We start from the raw sequence: 20879 nt of genomic DNA, 5'->3' as shown, positions 1-20879 counted from the left end.
ATACTTCAGGTGGGTTCTTTATGTCACACTGATGCTGACTTAAAAAGAATTACAGGAATCGATGCACAGGAACGAGAGTTATTCAGTGAAGAAATTTCAAAATACAAGCAAACAAAACGCTGCCCTCAACTCGATTTTGGCGGGGCTTCCCACTCCTATTTCGCTCTCCCAATGACGGCACGTGGCGCAACCAATCAAAACAGCCAGCCAGAGCACGTCGCGGAAGTTTGTACTCCATGGTTGCCTGCTCTCTGTGAGACTGGCAGCGTTGTTTCCATGCCAGAGCGCCCCTGGTGGTGTATTTTTATTTTACTTGCTTTGCAGGGCTTTTATCTAAGACAAACAAATTGTTTTTGTTGATCTAATATAAAACGCAGACAGGTGACAAAATGTGTCTCTATTTATTCACACATTTTGTAGTATATTTACTGCTTGTCCGGTCATCAAGCTCGCGCCAGGTGATGTCATATCCGCTGCTAAAAACCCGCCACTGTGTGGCGACACCATCAGAGCCATGAAGTTGTTTTTGGGAGGACATTAAAATATTAAAAAACGGAATGTACACGGTATTACCGACGCTAATAGCACCATTATAACTCACTGTATGCAATCAACAGGCAAAACAGTTAACTAAGATTGTGTTTCTGGGCCCCTTTAACACCTTCTCAAACCCTCAGCATTGAAGTAGCTGCACTCAATGCCATTGTCCCAGTCTCGACCATCTCAGTGCCATTGTCTCTTTATCAAAGTTATGACTCTTGATTATACTTTGATCAGGAGACGGCGTGGCTCTAGTGGACAGAAATCTCCCAAGTTTTCATCTGAAAGCAGACTGCAATGTCTACAGCAGTACTGGACAGCCTCATTCTCAAAGTCACTGCGGAATAGTTGTTGTCTGCAGGGATATTCTGGTGTCATTAAATTGAGCCTGTCACTCAAAATGGTCCAGATGTCGCCACGCTAGAAAGGTGATGCTGGGATCGAGATACTGTGCTCCTAACACTTCCATAGGTGTTTATGGCCTTGCGGCACTTTGCACTTGGGGAGCACAACAAAAGGTTCCAGCCATTTCAAACTGTGCCGTATTGTCTTTCAGAGTCTTGACGACGAGTTGTATAGCCACAACAGCAACTCAGAAAACCAGAAGCCGGTTAGTCGGAAAGACAAGTCGCTCGGCTTGCTATGCCAGACGTAAGTTGTTTTGTTTGCTTGCTTGCTTTGCTCTCTCGACACTTCATTGACTCACCTGATCACTTCACGAATTGGTCAGTAGTGACGTTAGTAAAGGTGGTACTAGAAAAAGCGATCACTTCTTCACTCGCTCAGCTAGGCAGCAGATCACTTGCTCAGTCACTGAGCTAGTCACTTGTCTACTCATTTGATCACCCTCGTTGCGCCAAGTCATTGAGTCGTTCGTTAACTGATTCGCTGGATAGCACTCTTTGTCAGATGCGTGCTTGTTGGTTAGTTATGTGCTCTCATTCGCTCACTCACTCAGTCACTCGCTCTTATTCCCACAGTTTTGTTGGACTTAGCAGTGAGTGCAAAAAACGTTAGAGATCACTGTGGCAGCTGCATTGGAGAAATGTGTAAGCATTCTCATGACCAAGACACCAAGACGTCAACGTAACACTTCTGCACTTTTCACGTCAACTGAGACTTGTGACCAGAAATCAAGGCCCTCAGGCCGGAAGTCGATCACTTATCGATACCTTACAGATACATTACCGATGCCTTATCGATACCACAATTACTTGTCTTACTTAATCAAGTTCCATCAACTGCCCATCTGAGTTTTCAAACTTCGCGCCACGCTTTGTTTTCAAATTTGGTGGCACGCGTTGGCTCCGCCCATACTTCTGGTCACGTGGTGCCACACTTTTTGGAGTTTTCAAATTTGGCGCCACTTTTGCTCCGGCCCCGCCCACTTTTTGGACATTTTTGGCTCTAATTAATTAACTGAATAACCCACATGAACCCCCTCCCGATTTCCCATACGAGATATTTTTGATGCTCTCTTCGATGGCACCATTCTCTTTCGCATAAACCCATTCGTTCGGACATAATCATGCGAACACGCTCATGATGACATGAAACTGCAAATATAGCTATACAATGCTTGCGCATTAAAACAGCGCATTTGACATCACCATGGTTTTCTCTCCCTCCTTTGGCAGATTTCTTAAGTTGTACCCAGAGTATCCGCAGCCCTCGGATGACATCGTGGTCTGCCTTGATGAAGTCGCCAAGCATTTGGGTGAGTACCGGAGGAGATCCGAAAGGGGTGCCCTAAACCTTCCCGTGTGTTGATGACGAGAAATGCCGGGGGAGACTGGAGGGCTCCTTGCGAACATTTCCTTGACAGAATTTTCCCCACATGTGCAGCAAGAGTGGAGAAATTAGGTGTACAGAATCTAACTTTTGCACGCCTTTTACCTCACTCTCTGTCCTTCTTTTCCCCCTGCAGTTGAACCTCAAAAACCATCACTTTGCTTGCAAAGGCTGCCGCCGGTATAGGTGCCTATAGCAGCCTAGCTCTCAATACCTTCTGGAGCGATCTTTTGTCACTTTTTTTTGGTTTGGTTATTGGCGTTTAATGTCGCAAAGCAACTCAGGCTATGAGAGACGCCGTAGTGGAGGGCTCCGGAAATTTCGACCACCTGGGGCTCTTTAACGTGCACTGACATCGCACAGCACAAGGGCCTCTAGAATTTCGCCTCCATCGAAATCAGGCCGCCGCGGCCGGGATCGAACCCGCGTCTTTCGGGTCAGCAGCTGAGCGCCGTAACCACTGAGCCACCGTGGCTGGGCACTTTTTTTTGGATAGCAAGGGATCATCGCATTAGAAAAAATACTTAAGTGATCACGTTTATATTGATACTGACTGCACCACTGATGATGCAACTTGCCGTGGTAATGCTGCACAGTTTCGTTCGAGAGAGTCAGGGCCGCTAAAACACTGCACACTCTTTGCAGGTGTGGAGAGGCGGCGAGTGTACGACATCGTCAACGTGCTCGAGAGTGTTGGCATGGTCACCAAAGAGGCCAAGAACATGTACCGTTGGTTTGGAAAGGGCGTGCTCACGGCGACCCTCTCCAAACTCAAAGTGAGTGCTTTGCTTGCTTTTGCTCGTGCTGCGACCTCTTCTTTCGGTGGAGGTTTGATGCTGCGAGCTGCATTCGTGAAGTTTCTGTGCGTTTTCTTACAGTGCTGCCGCATTTGCGCATTGTAGGAGGGAAGCTTTGAGGGCAGCTGATTGCATTACATTGTATTTCATGGGATATGCTCTCTTCGTTTTTATTGTTTTAAGTATAATGAAGGCGAAAAAAAAATTAATGGATGTTGAAACTGAAACTGGACTTCGCAGCTGAAGACCGCACTTCGCATGATGTAGCAATGGCGTCACAAGTATTGTCTGCAAAACCCTGGTGTATGTGTTCGACAGACAAGACTGTTACATTTAGTTATTTTATTGTAATGCGCTGCAAAGAAAATGTATTAGGAAGCATTACTTTGAGCATTAAAGAGTTGTATATTTGAGAATACACTCATCATTTCACTTAGTGTTTTGGCTTTTTAATGCATTGACTACATCGTGGACCATTAGTGGGTTGTGTCGTATATTCATTCTGTGCAGCCGCGATTACTGAGCCACATGATGAAGCCGTGGAAAGCTCATATTTCTTAAAGAGCCTGCAGAACACATACTACATGCAGGGTCACTATTGCGATCTGTTGGCAGTTCAAAGAAGCTGGCAATTTGCCAGTGGCTCACTGGTGGGTCAAGTCACACCCAGGAAAATTTAAGGTGGCACACAGGGATTAGGGCTCCAAAAATTGCTGCCACAGTGAATGTGGCAGTCAGATCTTAAAGGCAGATTCCTGCGGAGTTAGTCCAATGTATTTAGGAGACCTCTCCGGTCAAATTCAGCGGAGAGAGCAGTTAGCTCATTAGCGTCCATCTTAGTGCAGCCCTACAGCTACAAAGGAAAGCCACCCAAAATACTCACTCAGCAATGAGCCATTTGCGTCGCCAAATTTTTACTGTTACTTCCAATTGGCTCTTCTCAAGGACTGAGTCCTAGGGTTGCTTTAGTTATGTCTCGGACGGTTATTCTCATTTGAGGCATTATGTGTTTTAGGCCTTAATGCTAATAACTGATAGTAACTAGGGGTGTGCAAATATCAAATTTTTCGAATACGAATCGAATACGAATACTTAGTTCCGAATATCGAATCGAATACCGAATAATCAAGGAAAGACGCATTTAACCACTGCCAAACATTTATTTGAGCATCCAAGAACATCACAGTTCAACTATCAATAAGTAAGTGAACACAAAAGGTGTGGCTGCATAGAAAGTATCGAAGTCTAGAACATTATTCTTAGAAGAGTGGAATTTTCACAGAAAATGGCTAGTACACAGCACTGATTGCTATGCCATAAGCGCAAAAGCGCGTTGCTGGGATGGACATTAAAGGTTGTGAACGAAAACCAGCTGCTCCACATGGTCAGGCAGGAGTCGTTCCCTTCTAGCTGAAATGACTTCTCCAGCCACAGATAATTCCGTCTCACTTGGCACTAAAGTGGCAGGTACTATTGCGAGGTACTTCGTGCACAGCTTTGACTATACCAGCTTAGCAGGTATAGCCATAAAGAAGCTCACCAGCGCAGTCAGCTACGGCATGGCCCAGCATTACGCACGGCTCTGGACGCCGCCATGTTGTTATGTCTGTGTCGATTGGACTTGCGCACCGAAATGTACGCCGGTGCTCGCAATAAAATGTTCGGCTAAATACGAATATTCGTATGGATTCAAATAATCGAAACAACACGAATACTTAGATTTCGAATCGAATACGAATAGCAAAAAATTAATGTTCGAATTATATTTGAAAATTTCAAATATTCGCACACCCCTAATAGTAACTCATACCACTTTTTGTTTAGCCTGAGTTGCTGCTGTCTTGTTCCACCCCATCTATTAATACTTACTACCACTGCAGCTCAAATCTTTGCAGTTGGAGAAAAACTCTCCCTGATCCAAAGCCAGGACTGAAACGAATTATATTCTTCGAGTATGAAGATTATAGAAAGCTGTGTAGCTCCCTTTCTCAGTTGTGTGGCTTTACTTGAATTGGCGATGATACTGAGTTAATCACTCCTTCTATCTCTGCAAAGCACTGACTGGGTGGGCAGATGTGCTGTTTTGCCACTCTGAATGCACCACCACCTGATTTAAAGGGACACTGAGGAGAGCTCTATTAATATTTTTTTTATAGAAAAATCCGATAGTTCGGCATGTCATGGCTTTGTTGCCACTTGGCCGGCAGAGAAAGATGCGTTTATTTCTAAGAAATTTGGATTCGAAGTTGAAAAAGTTTTTCCCGCCGCTCTGATTCAAACTTGGGATTCTCCTATGACGACACAGGACTAAGTGACGTGAAACATGACGTGACCATGACGTAACGCAGACTCCGTGATTTCTGGCGGCCAGCAGTGCGGCCTAGCAGCAGTCGAAAAGAAAGCTACCGCCGGCCGCACGTTGAAGGCATCTATCGGCTATTGCGGCCATCGCTTCGTTAACGTTTGCACCGGCGTTTTGCCAGCGTTACATTTCGAAGTCGTCAACGAAGTTCTCGCAAATAGACACCTTTAGCATACCGTGTACCTTGTTACCGTTAGCGGAATACTGGGAGCCCGCATACCGCTCTGAGCAGGTGCTGATTGGTCCCGGCGCTGCAGGAGCGCGCGTAGCTGTCAGGTACGTGGCGCCACCTGGTGACGTCAAAGAGATTTGCGCATGCATTTGCTGCGCCTCAGTGATTCGTGGCTTCTCGTGTCCTAGTGTTGCTAGAACTATTGGTTCTAGCAACACTGTTTTGTCCTATGACGTCATCACGCTTGTACTTGCGACTTTGGCCTGTGGGGGCGATACCTGTATTTTGGTTCTTGCTCTTTTCTACGTTACAAGAGCTTTGCTGTCAGTATGAGTGGCGTTTTTGTAATCAGGAGCTGGTATTCTGTCGATGCAAGTGAACTTCAATTTCTCCTCAGTGTCCCTTTAACTCTGAGCTGGCTAATGATTCGCGCAAATCTGCGACATCATGTTTCCTCCTTTTTCTTTCTCTCTTTCCATGCCAGGCTCTCTCTGAGAAGAGCAACATGGCTGCCCAGATCCACACGGTGAAGGACTTCGAGTTCTCGCACTCGATAGAGGCGAGCCGCATGTTTGTGGTGCCATCAAACGAGGCCATCAACTCGGGCCAGGTGACGTCGACGTCCATGCCCGACGAGAACTTCCTGGGTTGTGGGAGCGGATTCCTGGACCTGGAGGGGCGGCGAGAGAAGTCCATGGGCATCATGAGCCAGCGCTTCCTCATGCTCTTCCTGACGTCCCCCGTGAGTCGCTGATCTGCTCTGCCGAACATCTCTGTCTGCGCTGTCCTTGCGAGGAAGAAGTGTAAAGTTATGTCATCTGTACACGGGGGAATTTGGAGGTTGGGTAACACCAACGGCTTTCAAAAGGTGCTGAGGGAAACACCTTGTGGCCTTGTAATAAGGGAGTAATTACTCATTGACATCCACCCGAGCGCAGCCATACGGCTACAAAGGAAAGCTATACAGCTTTCTCAGCTTTCTCGGGTGGATGTCAATGAGTAATTACTCCCTTATTACAAATCTACTCCACCTTGGGGGATTCCCCTAAACATTTGGTCAACTCTGTTCCTACTTCGAGTTATTGATCAATTCGCTCTTGCCCTACCATAAGCTTGCCGTCCCGGTTAGCTCAGTTGGTAGAGCGACTGCTCCGGTGAAGCGGTGGTCCTGGGTTCGAACCCCGGACCAGGACGAATTTTTCTTTAACTGCGAAGTTTCTGAGAAAGCTGTATAGCTTTCCTTTGCAGCCGTATGGCTGCGCTCGGGTGGATGCCAATGAGTAATTACTCCCTTATTTCAAATCTACTCCACCTTGGGGGATTCCCCTAAACATTTGGTCCACCTTGTGTCCTGTTCGTTCCTTCTCCATATGTCTGCAGAAAGGAGTGCGCAGGCATATGACCCCTCAAGAATAGTTAATAATGGCTGGCATCATAGTGAAATAGCCTGCCTTAAACAATTTCAAAATGAAGTGGGTAAAGGAATAGGATGGGATGTTGAGGAACGCGGGGATATAGGTGCTCAGGGAATGCAAAAAGCACTCCTAGGAACCCAATGGAAGTACAGGACCAAATTTGGGTGGTATTCCGCGGGTGTTGACTTTCAGACATGTCTACTTCGGACCACACCTATTGGCTCAAGCCCCAGAAGCCGAGGGCTCGAGCCGTTCGGCGCAGACCAAAGGAGACGTTTCTAAAAAAGGCAACACCCGCAGAATGCCTCTCCTGGTGTACATCATTACGTTGAAGCTGCCCCGACCTGCCACAGTTTTACAGAGAAGTGTGTGTAGCATTTGAAAGGGTTAAAACTGAAAAGGTGAGGAGAGGCACAAATGTCTTGCGTTGCCCCCATTTCAGCCGAGGACAGTGAGCCTGGACCTGGCTGCCAAGGTCCTGATCGGCGACCCAACCATTGACAAGACTCAGTCTCTCGTCTACAAGAGTGAGTGTTGTCTTTGATGCAAACCCAACTCAGCCCAGCCTGGCCCTTTTTGGGGAGAGATTGCAGGGTTGTTCGTTTTGAAGTCTGCCTCTGCTTGCACTGGCCTCGTGCCTTTAGTGCCTTGCCTCTGGCGGGCACTGGAATATTGATTAATTTATCCTTTCATGCAGCTTGATAGAATTGTTTTGCATATAGAAATTTAATACTTGGCAACAAGCAGTCCCCTTCAATGTACAGTATTGTATACAGTATTGTGCATCTTTCTCGTGAAGACTTCTAAGAATTTTCCTGCCTCAACCGTTGCTTTGTTTGCGATAAAACTGCGTGCAGAGCTTGCTTATTGCGGTGACTTTTGTCTCGTAGCAAGTTTGACGACAGTATTTACTTGATTCAGCCGCGCATGATGCAGATCCGTAAATATAATTGTCTGCGCCGAGGTCGACGAACCGAAAGCTGCCGGCGCAGGGTGAAGTGCAGCAGTGGCGCCATCTAAGGCGTGTATTGCAATGCTCGCCATTCCAATGCTCGCCAAGCACGCCATGATGATGCCAGCTCGATGAGATCGTATGTTGCACAAAGCAGAAGATGAAAAATTATATACCGGATTATTAAGTAACTTTTGCTTTGCTACTGTTAGGGCACTTCTGTCATGCATTAAGGGCAGAAAGAAAAAAATTTAATGTGGGAAATCAAACGAAGCATATTCACATTACCAACGTTACAAGTTGGAATCTGAGTGCAGCAAGAGGTTTTCCATCTTTAACTCCAAACTTTAACTTCGTTACCATCGCCATCCTTTTCCATTGCAGCCAAGATTCGGCGCCTGTATGACATCGCCAACATCCTGACCAGTCTGGGGCTGATCCGAAAGGTTACCGTAACCGAGGCCCGGGGCCGGAAGAGTGCCTTCAAGTACATTGGCCCAGACATCGGATCTGCCAGCATCGAAGAAGGCAGGTGTCTTTCATTTCTTTGAATTATTTTTTATTCTGATGGGGGCCAGTCTGGTTTTTCTGTGGCAAGTTTTAAATTCAATGCCATACATCATCCGAATGTGACACCACATATCATCTTTCAACCTCTGACATTGTTGACATGGTTTTACATAAAAAATAGGCGTTGTGAGTGGAGCACATAACCATTATGGTCACAGAATTGGACGCATAATTACATATAACATCTTTTAAGAACTTGCAGCATATGCAACTTAGCACTGTTGTGAATTAAAGAAGTAACCTTCCCTAATGCTTCTGCACTGCTCTTCTCAGCCTCTACTCACAGTGTTAATAGAACTTTGAAGATGTTGAAATGCTCATGTGATGGAGTTTTGTTTTTCCATTTCAAAGCTCTTAAGGGGGGGGGGCTGCTTGATGAGGCACACTGTGGTAGAAGGCTGTGAAGCATTTATCCTGACTACTTATTGTCCTTTAACATGCACCAGAATCTCATGCACAATCACTCCTGCATTTTTTCTGCATCAAAATGTAGCTGCCAGAGCCCGGTTTCATTCCCCAGCCTGGTGCTTAGCTGTAGAATGCCTCGGGATTATGTATTGGATAATGGTTTACGTTAAAGCAGCCCAGGTGGTTAGAATCAGCCTACACCTGCACTACAGCATTCACCACCGTCAGAAGTGTAGCTTTAGGATAAAGAAATAGTTATGCCGCAAGAGTTGTATGTAAATGTGGTCGGACAGAATTATGGTGTTGGCCGTTGCCTTAAGGAAAAAAAAAGCAAAAGGTGATGATTGAATATTTTAGAACAATAAAATGAAGTAACCTCACAACCCGACTGTTTCCCGACCACACTGTACCGCATATGCTGTTCACTTTCATTAGTTCGAACTTTGGTTAATTCAGACAGCGTTGGCATCCCTGTGGAATTCTAATTAATGCACTTTTTTACTGTATTGCACGCTTGGCGAAATAACGCCATCATTGCTATAGTTGGCAGTGACATTCAGGCACTGGGCGTCACACCTACCCTACACCTAACCTACACCTCTACCTCCCCACCCATGGTGCTAATGTGGCTGCAGTGGCACTAATGCCATTGCTGCAGACATACCACACTACACCGAGTTATTAAGGTCCGGCCGTCCTTTGTCTAATGCTCAAGCCTCAACTTTTCCTCTCTTTGTGATAATTCTAACCATTAATTTTGTCTCCTTGTCCAACAGATATCGAAATCCAGACTCAATCAAGGCACTCGCTTGTCGTCACTGTCCCATCGTCCGTGAAGAAACCTGTCAAGGCGAAAGGTAATGTGGTGCTTCAGCTCTTTTGGCAGTATTAAAGGGGCACTGGGGACGACTCTGTTGTTTTGCAGTTCTAGCTTTTAAGGCAAAGTTCCCTGACCTAAATGTAGTAGTTGTCGTGACTGTCAAGCGTCCGTGCATTGTGAGCGTGACTGGAGGGCAGTGTGGCACCCTATCCAGGGTGCCACCTTGTCCAAGGTGCCACCAGGCGAGGGTGCGATCACACGACCATGGTCACATGACCACCCTGGGCGTGCAGTTCGTGCCTCGCACTAACTCTCCCAAAACAAACTCAGCTGTTACACACTCATGCCTGGCAGACGCTACAATTGCAAAAGCACACACGGGCGGAACACCTAGCACTGAACACCCACATTATCACGGGTGTAATCACCATGAAATTTCTTTTAGCTGGCTCTTTCGGGACTCTGCTCACGTTTGCCCGCTCCTCAAAAAGTTTTTCATTGCTGAAAATTTTGGAGTTGAAGTTAGTATTTGTTCCCATCAATCCGATTCGAGCTCGTGATGTAGGTTATGTCATTGAATGTTGAGAGTTCGCTTTCATTCAGGCTTCCATGTTTAGTGTTTTCTTTCTTCATGCCAATGTGGTAAAAGTGCACTAGTAGTAGATGTAATAAAACTTATTTGCGTGGGTAATCCTTCATTTTCTGTTCTAGTATTCAACAGAAAATCTCTCCTTATACCATAGTGTATTTGTGGAAATGACGAGTTGTGACGATGCCTGTGCTTTATTTTCCGGCCTTTTGTAGCTTACGAAGGCTCCATTTTTACTGAAAGCAGTCCTGTCTTTAGAATGTGCCAGTTGATCAATGCGAGCCAGCTTTAATTTGTCCTCGGCGTTCCTTTGAAGCTATAGTGACAGGAGAAGGTGGCGTGATGATAGTTGTCATGGCTCTGTCGACTATGCAGTCTGACGTAGACTGCTTTGCCTCCTTTCAGCGGATGACCGGTCACCTCCCAAGTCACCGACCAGTCCAAACGAGTGCAGCGCTGAAGTCTTGGAGCTGCTGCAACAGACCCAGCGTTAGTACATCACCATGATGGGAAACTATAGCAGCCCTGAACATACTTCCTTGTTGCACTGTTCCTCACATCCTCCTTGCATGTGCAGCTGACACTGACACTGATGTCGAATTACATGAATGCCCCTTTCAGCTTTTTTTTCTTTTGCAATATGAATTACTTAGTTTTCACTTACTTTTCTTTCTTTTTCTCTGCCCACACTAATATGTGTTAGCTAGGTAAGCTTGTAACTGAACCCCCAAACACATTCTTTTGTCTCATTCGTTCGGGCCCCGCCGCGGTGGCTCAGTGGTTACGGTGCTCGGCTGGTGACCCGAAAGGCGCGGGTTCGATCCTGGCCGCGGCAGCTGAATTTCGATGAAGGCGAAATTCTAGAGGCCCGTGTGCTGTGCGATGTCAGTGCACGTTAAAGAACTCCAGGCGGTCGAAATTTCCGGAACCCTTCACTACGGCGTCCCTCATAGCCTCAGTCGCTTTGGGACGTTAAACCCCATTAAAACCAAACTAAACCAATCATTCTTTCATCTCCATGACCCTCTTACACATGCTGCTGACATAGAAACTCATCTCATCACTGGAATGGCCCTTCAACTTTTCTTTTCTCTCTGACTTGCAGAACATAAGCGCACCTCCACGCGTTTTGGGCGCACATACAGCGATGACGTCTCCGCGTCGGCGCGAAAGTCGCGTCACGCGTTGTCTCGCTCGACCCTGTCATCCGGGCCGTCCTCCGCCAGAAGCCTGGCACGCCATGCCAGCTTTCATGACATCTGCGAGGTCGCAGAGATGGAGCGACGACGGCTCTACTCAACGGAAGAGGAGCCCCAGAGAGATACTGTGGCCCCCAGTACTCCTGCTACCAGCAGCGGCACAAGTCTGCCACAACAAGCTGGTGCGTTTCGCCATGTCTCGCACTTTTCTACTTTTCTTACTAAAAAACTACTTTCTTACTAAAAAACCATAAACTGTCTATGAATGCAGACCCCTTTCTTAAACCTAACACTACGCGCCAAACACGAAATCATCATACACAATCATTAACCCCTTACAGTGCTAGGATTAACGCCTTTAAATACTCATTTTTTCCACGCACCATTGAGGAGTGGAACAGGTGTCCGCCAGATCTCTTAACCAGAGCTGATTCTTTTGACTAATGTTTTCTTCACAGCATTTAATTTGAGAGCCATTTATTTCTATGTTTACTTTTTGTATTTTGCATCTGAGCCTTGTATTTATTGCTGTATTTTGTGTTACAACTTGTATTTAACATTTTTCAATTTTGCTAAACCTGTTCTTTTTTTGCATATATTATGTATTTCGCCCCTCCTGCTTGGGCCTACTGTAGGTCTGCAGTATGTTCTAAATAAATAAAAAAAATTAAAATGTTGCTGCACGGCTTACTCTTTGTGCATATTTGTTATGGGAGTAGTGAAAAGATACAAACCCAAAGACACGCCATGGCTGCCAGTAATGGCTGAACAAGTTCTTGCAAAAACTTCACATCCCCCTTAGGTGCTAATTATTACTCTGCAGAGGAGGGAGGGAAATTTTTCAAAATTTTCGGGTTTTTGCAAAGAGCTCAACACGATCACGCAGAAAAAATAGCCTCCTTATCCGATAATTAATTATGCCGTTTCTGTTTGTTCTTCATACGTGCATGTTGCAACTCTGCACAAATCTCATGATCTCACTTTGCTTTTTTCGACTTATTCTAGTGATATGAAAGCGGATAAACACAATGAAGCGCTTTAAAGCACTCATGCGGACAGAGGAAGTGAAAGAAACCCATACATTCACTGCAGCCATATCAGTTACCATAAAACAGAGACTCTTCCATTTCAAGAATCATTTTCTGCGCTAATTTTGGATGCCTGGCTTGATGTGTTTCCAAGCGTGGTTTTCCAGATATCGGCACATTTTTATTGCATTCACATTTGTAAGCATTATGCCTTATTTACAAGAGATTTGAGTGTTCATGTCTCATGCACAAGTGTAGACGCAGTGCCGGACGGGATCATGCAGCTGACTTGGGTTGAAAAGAAAGCTGTATATATTGCGTTCGTAGGGTATTTGAAGTAAAGGTGAAAGCTGTCCCAATGTAATTTTCAATATATTTCAAAAACACATACTCAGTATGTGCCTAGAAGAACGTCAATTTGGGCTAGATGGTGCATTATTTGAGACAGAAATGGCAAAAATACGTACACAAGAAAGACTGACACAGGACACAGGAATAGTGCGTGTCCTGTGTCAGTCTTTCTTGTGTACGTCTTATTGCAGCGCTATTACCATTTCAGTATGTGTCATTCAGTGAAAATTTAATAGAAACAATTATTTCATTGAAATGGCATGCCCTGCCATTTCCTATGTCATTGCATGTGGTGTGGTGCTACCATCTGCCATTCATGTTTTGGTGATGTTAATGTTTGCAGCGTGATAAGCTAACGCTTGTATGTCAGGGCAGTATTGGGGATTCAGGGTACAGAACTTGATGTGATCAAATGTCAGTGGTTTGTGTTTCATCTCGAACTGAATGCACACTTAAAAAATGTTCATACGTATGTAGGACACCGATGTAGGACACTGCGTTTTTGCTGACATTAACTCTAAAGGTTTATTGTGTAAAAGCTTGCACCTTGTTAGCGTAGGTTCAAGAGGGTCTAAACTTTCCCTGTGCAAGGGTTGTGTTGTGTGTGTTCGGTTTAGTGCGATGTGTACATTAAAAAAAATCTGCCAGCCTTCTACGGACGCCGTATTTGAACTTCGACCCCATCGACTACATTGCAATTGCAAAAAACAAATAATTTTTGCGCATTGTCATAAGGAAACCACCGTGCCTAGTGAGAAATGTGATCTTCAAGTTTATGTCAAATCTTTGAAGCTTTGCCACATGTAGCAGGCAGTGAGTTTGCCTAGTATCCTACATTGTAGGACGACTCAAAAGTCGCTGTTGAGAAAAATATTTCCTCCAATAAAAGGACGATTCTGAATTGTAAAGTGAAATATTTTATATAAAAAATATTTTAATTTTTTTCAAATATCGGACGTTTCAGCATATATGGGTTAATGCCCCCCCCCCCCATTTTTTTCTCCACCAAAGCCTGGACGCTCCATTTTTTGTGAACGCAGTCAACATCTCCTCTGCCTTTTTTTTTCAGGTACTGTGTCACCAGCTACAGTGTCTCCACCCATTGTCAAGGAGGTGAGAGAGTGTTGCATGTGGTCTCTATTATACAATGCACGAACGCAAATGCAATATTGTTTTTGCTGTGAGCAGTTACTCTAGTGCTAAACCTAGAACCACGATAAGAAAGATTTTTACTGTAATATCTAATCTAGCATGTCCTTTGTTCTTAATCTAATCCATCATTAACCATGCTAGAGGGTGTCTAATCCACCCTCTCTAGAGTCTAATCCACCATTAATCATGCCAGGTGCCTCCAATTACCGTAATGAAGAGTAAGGGAATAAAAACTCTAGCAATACTGTCTGAAGGTTTGATGACAATTAGGAACATTGGACAACTGTGAAGCTTTTAAAAGTTCCAGCTCCATCCATTTAGTTTTCTCAGTAAAAATTGATTCCCTGGCTCCTCCTGGCTAGCTTAAAGTTTGTGACAGCAAAAGACTCGTTTAATGGTGAGAAAACTAAATTTTAATTATCTTTTCTGTTGTCGATTTGAACTCGTGACATGCTGAAAAGAAAGAGTTGCCACCATTTTGAAGTGAATGGCAGCGTAGAATAGCCTCAGGGATCCGTGCCAAAAATTTGGTGTCAGTGCATACATTTTGCTTGCGAAATCTGCCTGTGGTGGCGCCACCTTATCTTGTTTTTTTTCTTCGTTTCTTGGCAGCTTATGAAAGCTTCATTTTTGGTTAGAGTGGTCTGTTTGTGATTACAACGCTGCACCCTATCAATGCAGGCTGATTTCTATTTCTCCTCAGAGTCTCGTTAACAAATTGATGGAAACTCATGAGCTTGATTACTGTTTCCTTTTGCATGGGACAGATAACCGCATGGGTGTAGTGTCACTTGGTAACTTTCTCCCCATCTGCATTTCTGTATGTAAAAATGTTAATAGTTTGCAGTTCGTTCTGAAATAGGGACTCTTGCTGCTGTTATGTGTAACATTGGATTGTAAAAGCACTGGATAGTGAAGGCATCAACTGCTCGGCGCTTTTGCTTCTGTTTCCCAGGCTGAGGCTGAAAAGAGCGAGCCGAGCCCCGCGACGGAGTCCCACGTGATCACGCTCTCCGAAGAGCAGTACACAAGCCTGCTGCAGTCGCTGAATCTGCCCCTGAACTCCAAGCCCATCATCAGCATTCAGCAGGAGAAGACAAAAAAGGGAGATGCTCAGTGGTGAGCAGAGTTTGTTTTCAGACACTGCATGCCGGTTGAACGCACGAAAATGGGTGGACACTTGCTAATGCCTCACAGCTGGAGTTAACAGTGAGAAGCTATGGGCTGCCGTTTCAGCTCAAGTATGTAGAACTCCTTAAGCCTACTCGTCGTAACTGTGCTTAATGCCGAAAAACAAGCTGTGCCGTGCTCCAGACTGCCTCAGTCTTCACCTGATGACAGAGTAGTATACAGTTAAACCTGGACGTAACAAACCTCCATAAAGCGAATTCCTCGATATAATGAAGTGCATGCGTTCTCCTCTAACTCACCGCCTCTCTCCCTCTTATGCTGCGGCAGTCACGCTATCAGGCATTGAATAATCGGGTTTTCTGTAGACATTTTCAATGCGATTTCACCTACATTTATTTCTTATTTTGGTTTCCCTTTTGCATTGCCCTCTCGGGTCTTCTCGAAAATACTGCATGTAACGAAAACCTGGATGTAACGAAAAATCCTGGACTTTTTCAACTTCATTGTATCCAGGTCTAACTGTATTCTGATGGTGACCATGTCGACTGTTCGTCTTCGAGGCCTGCCAGGCACTGCACACTGTGAAAATGTCACGTGCAGCAGCTTGGGTCTTTGCCATTGCATGCATGTCCTTATTCATGGTCTTTATGCTTATCGATTCCATTTCCCCCTTTACATTCCCTTTCCCTTCTTTAGGCTATAAAGGGTGCACTTTATTTTGGACTCGCATGTAATGTGCAGGGTTACGAAAACTTGCATCTTAAATATTGATGGCTTGTTGCAGCTGCTGTGATGAAATGCTGGGCATGCAGTTTGCACACTTCCGGTTCGAGCCAGTGGCAGTAAGCAGACTAAAAAAAAATTTGCTGTGGCTTAGCTCAGCTAGGCCAGGATATACATAGTGAAAGGTACGTTAGGCACTGAGCCATGGTTGTACCCGGGCTATGGCAACTGGTTGCCATGGCTGTTAGGCAACCATGGCAACCAGTTGCCATGGTTGCCATGGTTACGGTGCATGCGCAGTACTGGCCTGCGACGACCGCCCGAAATGCGCCGCTGACTAGCCTAGCGTAGCTTTCGCTACAAAATAAATGCTCTCGTTGTGCTCCTGGTATCCGTCAATGCATTTATTTTCTGACGTCTGCACAAGTCACTTTTAGGCTCGACAGCATTAAAACCCTTTTAGCTTCTCGTGAATCCTGTTCGTGCATATCAAGATGATTGATCTTTAGTCTAAATCAGCATCTCTCGTGTGCATTCTAAACAGCAGCAAGTGCACGGGCGCGCAGCAGACGCAGCCAGTCCAGCCGCAGCCGTTGATGGTTCCGCAGCAGCAGCAGCCGCCGACGACCACGGTGCTGACAGCGGCCGAAATGCCGACCGCCATTTTGACGCCCACCTTCAGCCTCTCTAGCTGGTTTGTGGAGCAGCAGCGCGAGGTGGACCAGCGAACGCCTTCGGCCAACAGCGGCGAAGAAACCATGGCCAGTGGCGCCACTGTGACACCTTTGCCAGCTGCAGCCCGACGACTTACCTATGACAGCGCGCCACCAACACCCGTGACACCATCTTCCCCGGCTGAAGACGGCCTTGTCCTGGATGCAGGAGGGGGCGGAGGGGACACGGCAGTTCCCACTGCCTTGCTGACACCTACAAGCACGACGACAACCGTGGCGCCGGGCACCGTGACGCCCGTGACACCGAACTACTACGCCTGCTTTCTGCGGGGCGCCACACCCTCCCCGGAGGTGATGCCTTTGGTTACTGGCCCGCCATCGGCGACGACCTCGCCGCAAATTCCCATTTTTTCACCGTCAAACTGCGTGTTGGCCTTGTCGCCCGTCGTGCTGGGTGCCGCGACAGCGGCACACCATCATCACCAGCACCCTCCCCACCATCACCCTGCGGCGGTTCCGACCATCACGCTGCCGGCAGGCACCAGGTTTCTAGCGACGACGGCTGCCACGACGCCGGTGACGCCAGTTACGATGGCGCCAGCGCCTACAGCCACCGAGAAAAAGTCGTCCTCGGCTGCCCGGAAACTGACACTCACGAAGTAAAAGAAAATGTAGGCTCTCATGGACATTTGACGAGTCAAAATCAGCCGGTGTGCATAGGTAAACACATTAAGGACCTTGGGAACATTTTTGTTGTTGTTTTGTTTTCATGAGCTTAAGACTGTGTAGTCAAAAGGACACTGGGGGTGCGTGATCAAGGCTCCATTAGCAAAGTGCAGTGGTGAATGACTCTTGGGTGACATACAGAAGTCTCGCAGTGAAGACCTCTTCAGAAATGGCTGCTGTACAATCAAACGGCGCTTTCGTTTAACCTGGCTTCTTTTTTTTTTAAAGCGTTAGGCCAAAAAGACAGCAGCAGTGTAATTGACGCTGAAACACTTTTATCAAAGACCATCCAAAGATTGTTGGTTGACAAAAGAAGGCTTCCAGGAGCGATGATCTCAGTGGAAGTAGCCAATGCACGACAGCATTTGGTGCCTGGAGTGCTTGAAAGCATTTCAGTTGAAAAACGGTGGAAGAGTGATTGTGGTGGGAGTGACTGTCGGCAAAGCAAGATCAAGGATCGTTGCATGGCTGGTTTGACGTCAACCCAGGCCAATTGTGTAGTTTACTGTGCAAGTTTCTCTTGCTTTTTTTTTTTTCTTTTCAACTTGGCAATGCTGCAAATCTGGTGCCTCATTGCACAAGAAGACGAGTATGGAAAGCTCTGGTTTGTTTGGAGTGCTCATCGCTCAGTGACCAAGAATCGGCCTGCGGCCCAAACAAGAGTGCAAAGCACGAAATGTGTTTTTTTTTTTTATTCCGCAAGCTGGAGTGTCAAAATGTGAACCCACGAACGGATGTGAAGGACTTCCTTGTGCATTCCCTAAATTTAATGTTGTGTCGGCGTCGCTGTAGTTTGCAGCCCCAAGACATTTGTTTCTGCGCACAAGCCTTGTTGGCGGACAGTATTTGTTGAGATGTGCGGTGGCAGTGCGTGTATGAGGGTGTGTGTGTTGTGCGTTAGGATCGCTAAGCTGGTGAGAGTTTTCGCGGTCCTGCCGTGATTGCGTGATTGCAACGGTGAATGTGCAAGCATTCTCGTGCGTGGATCGCGGCCTTGCATCCTCTCTCTCTCGCAAGCCGTGCGTGGACAAGAGGCCCAGCAGTGCTCAGTTCAGGCCTTTTTGTCATTGGCAGCTTCTTCACGACATGTGAGTGCGCAGTGTGCTTGTTTCTTTAACTCAGCCGCCGGTGACCCTGCAGTTTTTGGAACATCCGCACACACTCTCCCGAGCTTGACTTTCGAGCACACGACCCTCCGTTTTTTTTTTTGTCGTGCGAGTGCCGTGACAGTAACGGTCTCTTCTTTCCCCTATTACTCTGTTCTGTTTGTGCAGCTGCAAGCCGTTTTTTGTTTGTTTCTTGCCCTTGCTGCAGTCCATGACAGTTTCACGCGGCGACGCTAACGTCGTCAGTTTGTTTCATTAGTCACCTGTTTTTCCCAAGCTTAACGGTCGTAAGCATTGTTTAGGGTTTTGACGTTCTCCGTCGGTGTTGAAATGTTGTGGAGAAATGGTTTGGGTTTAGGGAGGAAGGGGTTTCCGGATTACGGATGCTAGCCGCTCACTGCCACACTTTTTTTTTTCTCCTTTCCCTTCTGGTAATGGTTCCGGGATGAATGTGCATTGCCACGAAACAGCGCAGTAATATTATTGCTGGCTTTATTTATTCACAGGCACTTGACTGTACATAGCGGGCTTAAAAGCCTAGTCGCTATTGTTTCCCGATGCCCCTTCGCATAACAGCATTCGTGGAAGCGTGGTTTTCCTGCGCTGGCGATGTTTGTTCATAGAGGTAATTCAGTCATAATGCGGGCTTGGCATTTTTTTTTTTTCGACCAGCCACTACTGTGAACCACATGTCTCCCTTGCTCAAATGTTGTTCAACTGTTCAACTACTAAGCAAAAAGGAAAATAAAGTTCTATGAGCGTGTCGCACTATTGGAAAAAGAGATCTCGTTTTCTGTTAGCTGCTTTGAACGCAATAGCATTAAGGCCTGAATAAAATCTTGCGTCGGCAGCAGCGTCGGTGTTGAGCGAAAAAATGGCTGGGGTTCGACGTGACTTGACCCTAGTTATACGAGCGAAGGCTCTGTTAAAGGGGCTGCGAAACACTGCTAGAGGGGATACCAGTTATATTTCAGGTGGATTCTTTGTCATACAGATGCTGTCTTAAGGTATGTCACCACCTTTTTCAAAATTTTTTTAAATTTTGACTATTAAATTTTTTTTTCACATTTACCTTATAAAACACCGTTTTATATGATATTCAAAAGCAAAAAAGAGTGAAAAAATCTGTGCTGGCATTTATTATTCACAAAAAATAGCCCAAACTTGGCTGTTATGCGAACATTCATAACTAGCGAATGGAGAGCAGGAATTGTAAACTTTTTGGCACAGAGTTAGCCAACTAACCGCGCTGTGCAACCAACTAGGATCTTTGCCATCCGATGATTGGGAAAAAAGTTATAGCAAAAATGCCAAAGAAAACAAAAAAATGTGCCATTTTTGCCTGCATTCCTTGACATAAAACTTGATTATATCAAAACTCATCATTCGATTTCATTTATCCTAGTTCATTGCACAGGCTAATAAAAAAGGAACGAGCGTGCAAAGTTTCAATGAAAAATATTCATTCATTTCGAAGTTATCACTGTTTGCACAACACGAAAATGCAAAAAAACTAGTTTTGAGAGAAACAAGAATAAAGTTTTTCAATCCTTGTAGAAACAAGATCATCATGCCGTAAGAAGTTAAAATCCTCCAGGTCTATAGCTAAGGCCCTCCTTAGCTGACACGAGCTCTCTTTTGGCATTTGTTGCTGCCCGTCTTTATTTGCGGAGATGTTTTGCCTCACCCGTTGATTGACGCTGGGCCTTCAACACACGGTAATGGTCACTGGTGCAACATGCTACGAGAGTGTGGTGGCTAGATTCGGTGCCTGCTTCCCTCTGCTGTATCTGCTGTACTTCTTTTGCCATCATTGAAGGACGAATCCAGTAGCATTCAAAGCGATAGCGTGAAGCGCGCGCAAAGTAAACAACTGAGACGCTTGTAGCGTCATGCATCCCTCTTGCGGAAATTTAAAGCAATGTTTCAAAAAAAAAGGAAGCCTTAAAAATTGCTTTTAAATAATCTTTTACATATCAAACTGAAACAAAACAAAAAATTTTCAATATACGCCATTGATTATTGCCGAGTTATCATTTTGTGTTACGAAACCACATCAGTTTCGGTTTCAGAACTGTCCACCACCTGTTCGAAAGTTGGCTATAACTTTTTAACAAAGTAAGATACGAACATTATTTTTGCTGCAAAACATTGTTGACTGTTTGGGGATTTCCGAAATATAAAAAAGAAAAAATGTCATTTTTACAAAAAAAACGTTTTTTCAAAGGTCGTGACATACCTTAAAAAGAATTACAGGAATCGATGCACAGGAACGGGAGTTATTCAGTGAAAAAATTTCAAAATACAAGCGAACAAAACGCTGCTCTCAACTCTATTTTGGCGGCGCTTCCCATTCCTATTTCGCTCTCCCAA

General features: G+C 45.6%; 1 protein-coding gene across 3 annotated transcripts in view; it reads left to right on the top strand.

Moving 5' to 3' along the window:
• Positions 1-19277, top strand: part of LOC149329599 (uncharacterized) — a 49921-nt gene extending 30644 nt beyond the window's left edge. For 2 of the 3 annotated variants that reach the window (XM_089560322.1, XM_089560323.1), the window contains exons 4-15: positions 1097-1191; positions 2178-2257; positions 2977-3107; positions 6147-6404; positions 7520-7604; positions 8414-8557; positions 9784-9864; positions 10822-10905; positions 11522-11797; positions 14064-14107; positions 15102-15265; positions 16545-19277. In XM_089560322.1, the coding sequence (XP_089416448.1) occupies positions 1097-1191; positions 2178-2257; positions 2977-3107; positions 6147-6404; positions 7520-7604; positions 8414-8557; positions 9784-9864; positions 10822-10905; positions 11522-11797; positions 14064-14107; positions 15102-15265; positions 16545-17337 (2235 nt within the window). In that variant the 3' untranslated portion in view covers positions 17338-19277. The remainder of the gene's footprint in view (positions 1-1096; positions 1192-2177; positions 2258-2976; positions 3108-6146; positions 6405-7519; positions 7605-8413; positions 8558-9783; positions 9865-10821; positions 10906-11521; positions 11798-14063; positions 14108-15101; positions 15266-16544) is intronic. The other variant, XM_089560324.1, reaches the window with a different exon arrangement.
• Positions 19278-20879: the final 1602 nt, after the last annotated feature.

This window comes from Amblyomma mixtum, chromosome 9 (genome assembly GCF_055824585.1).
Source record: "Amblyomma mixtum isolate Tamu chromosome 9, ASM5582458v1, whole genome shotgun sequence".
Classification (NCBI taxonomy): domain Eukaryota; kingdom Metazoa; phylum Arthropoda; class Arachnida; order Ixodida; family Ixodidae; genus Amblyomma; species Amblyomma mixtum.
This window is presented reverse-complemented; position numbering and strand designations above follow the sequence as displayed.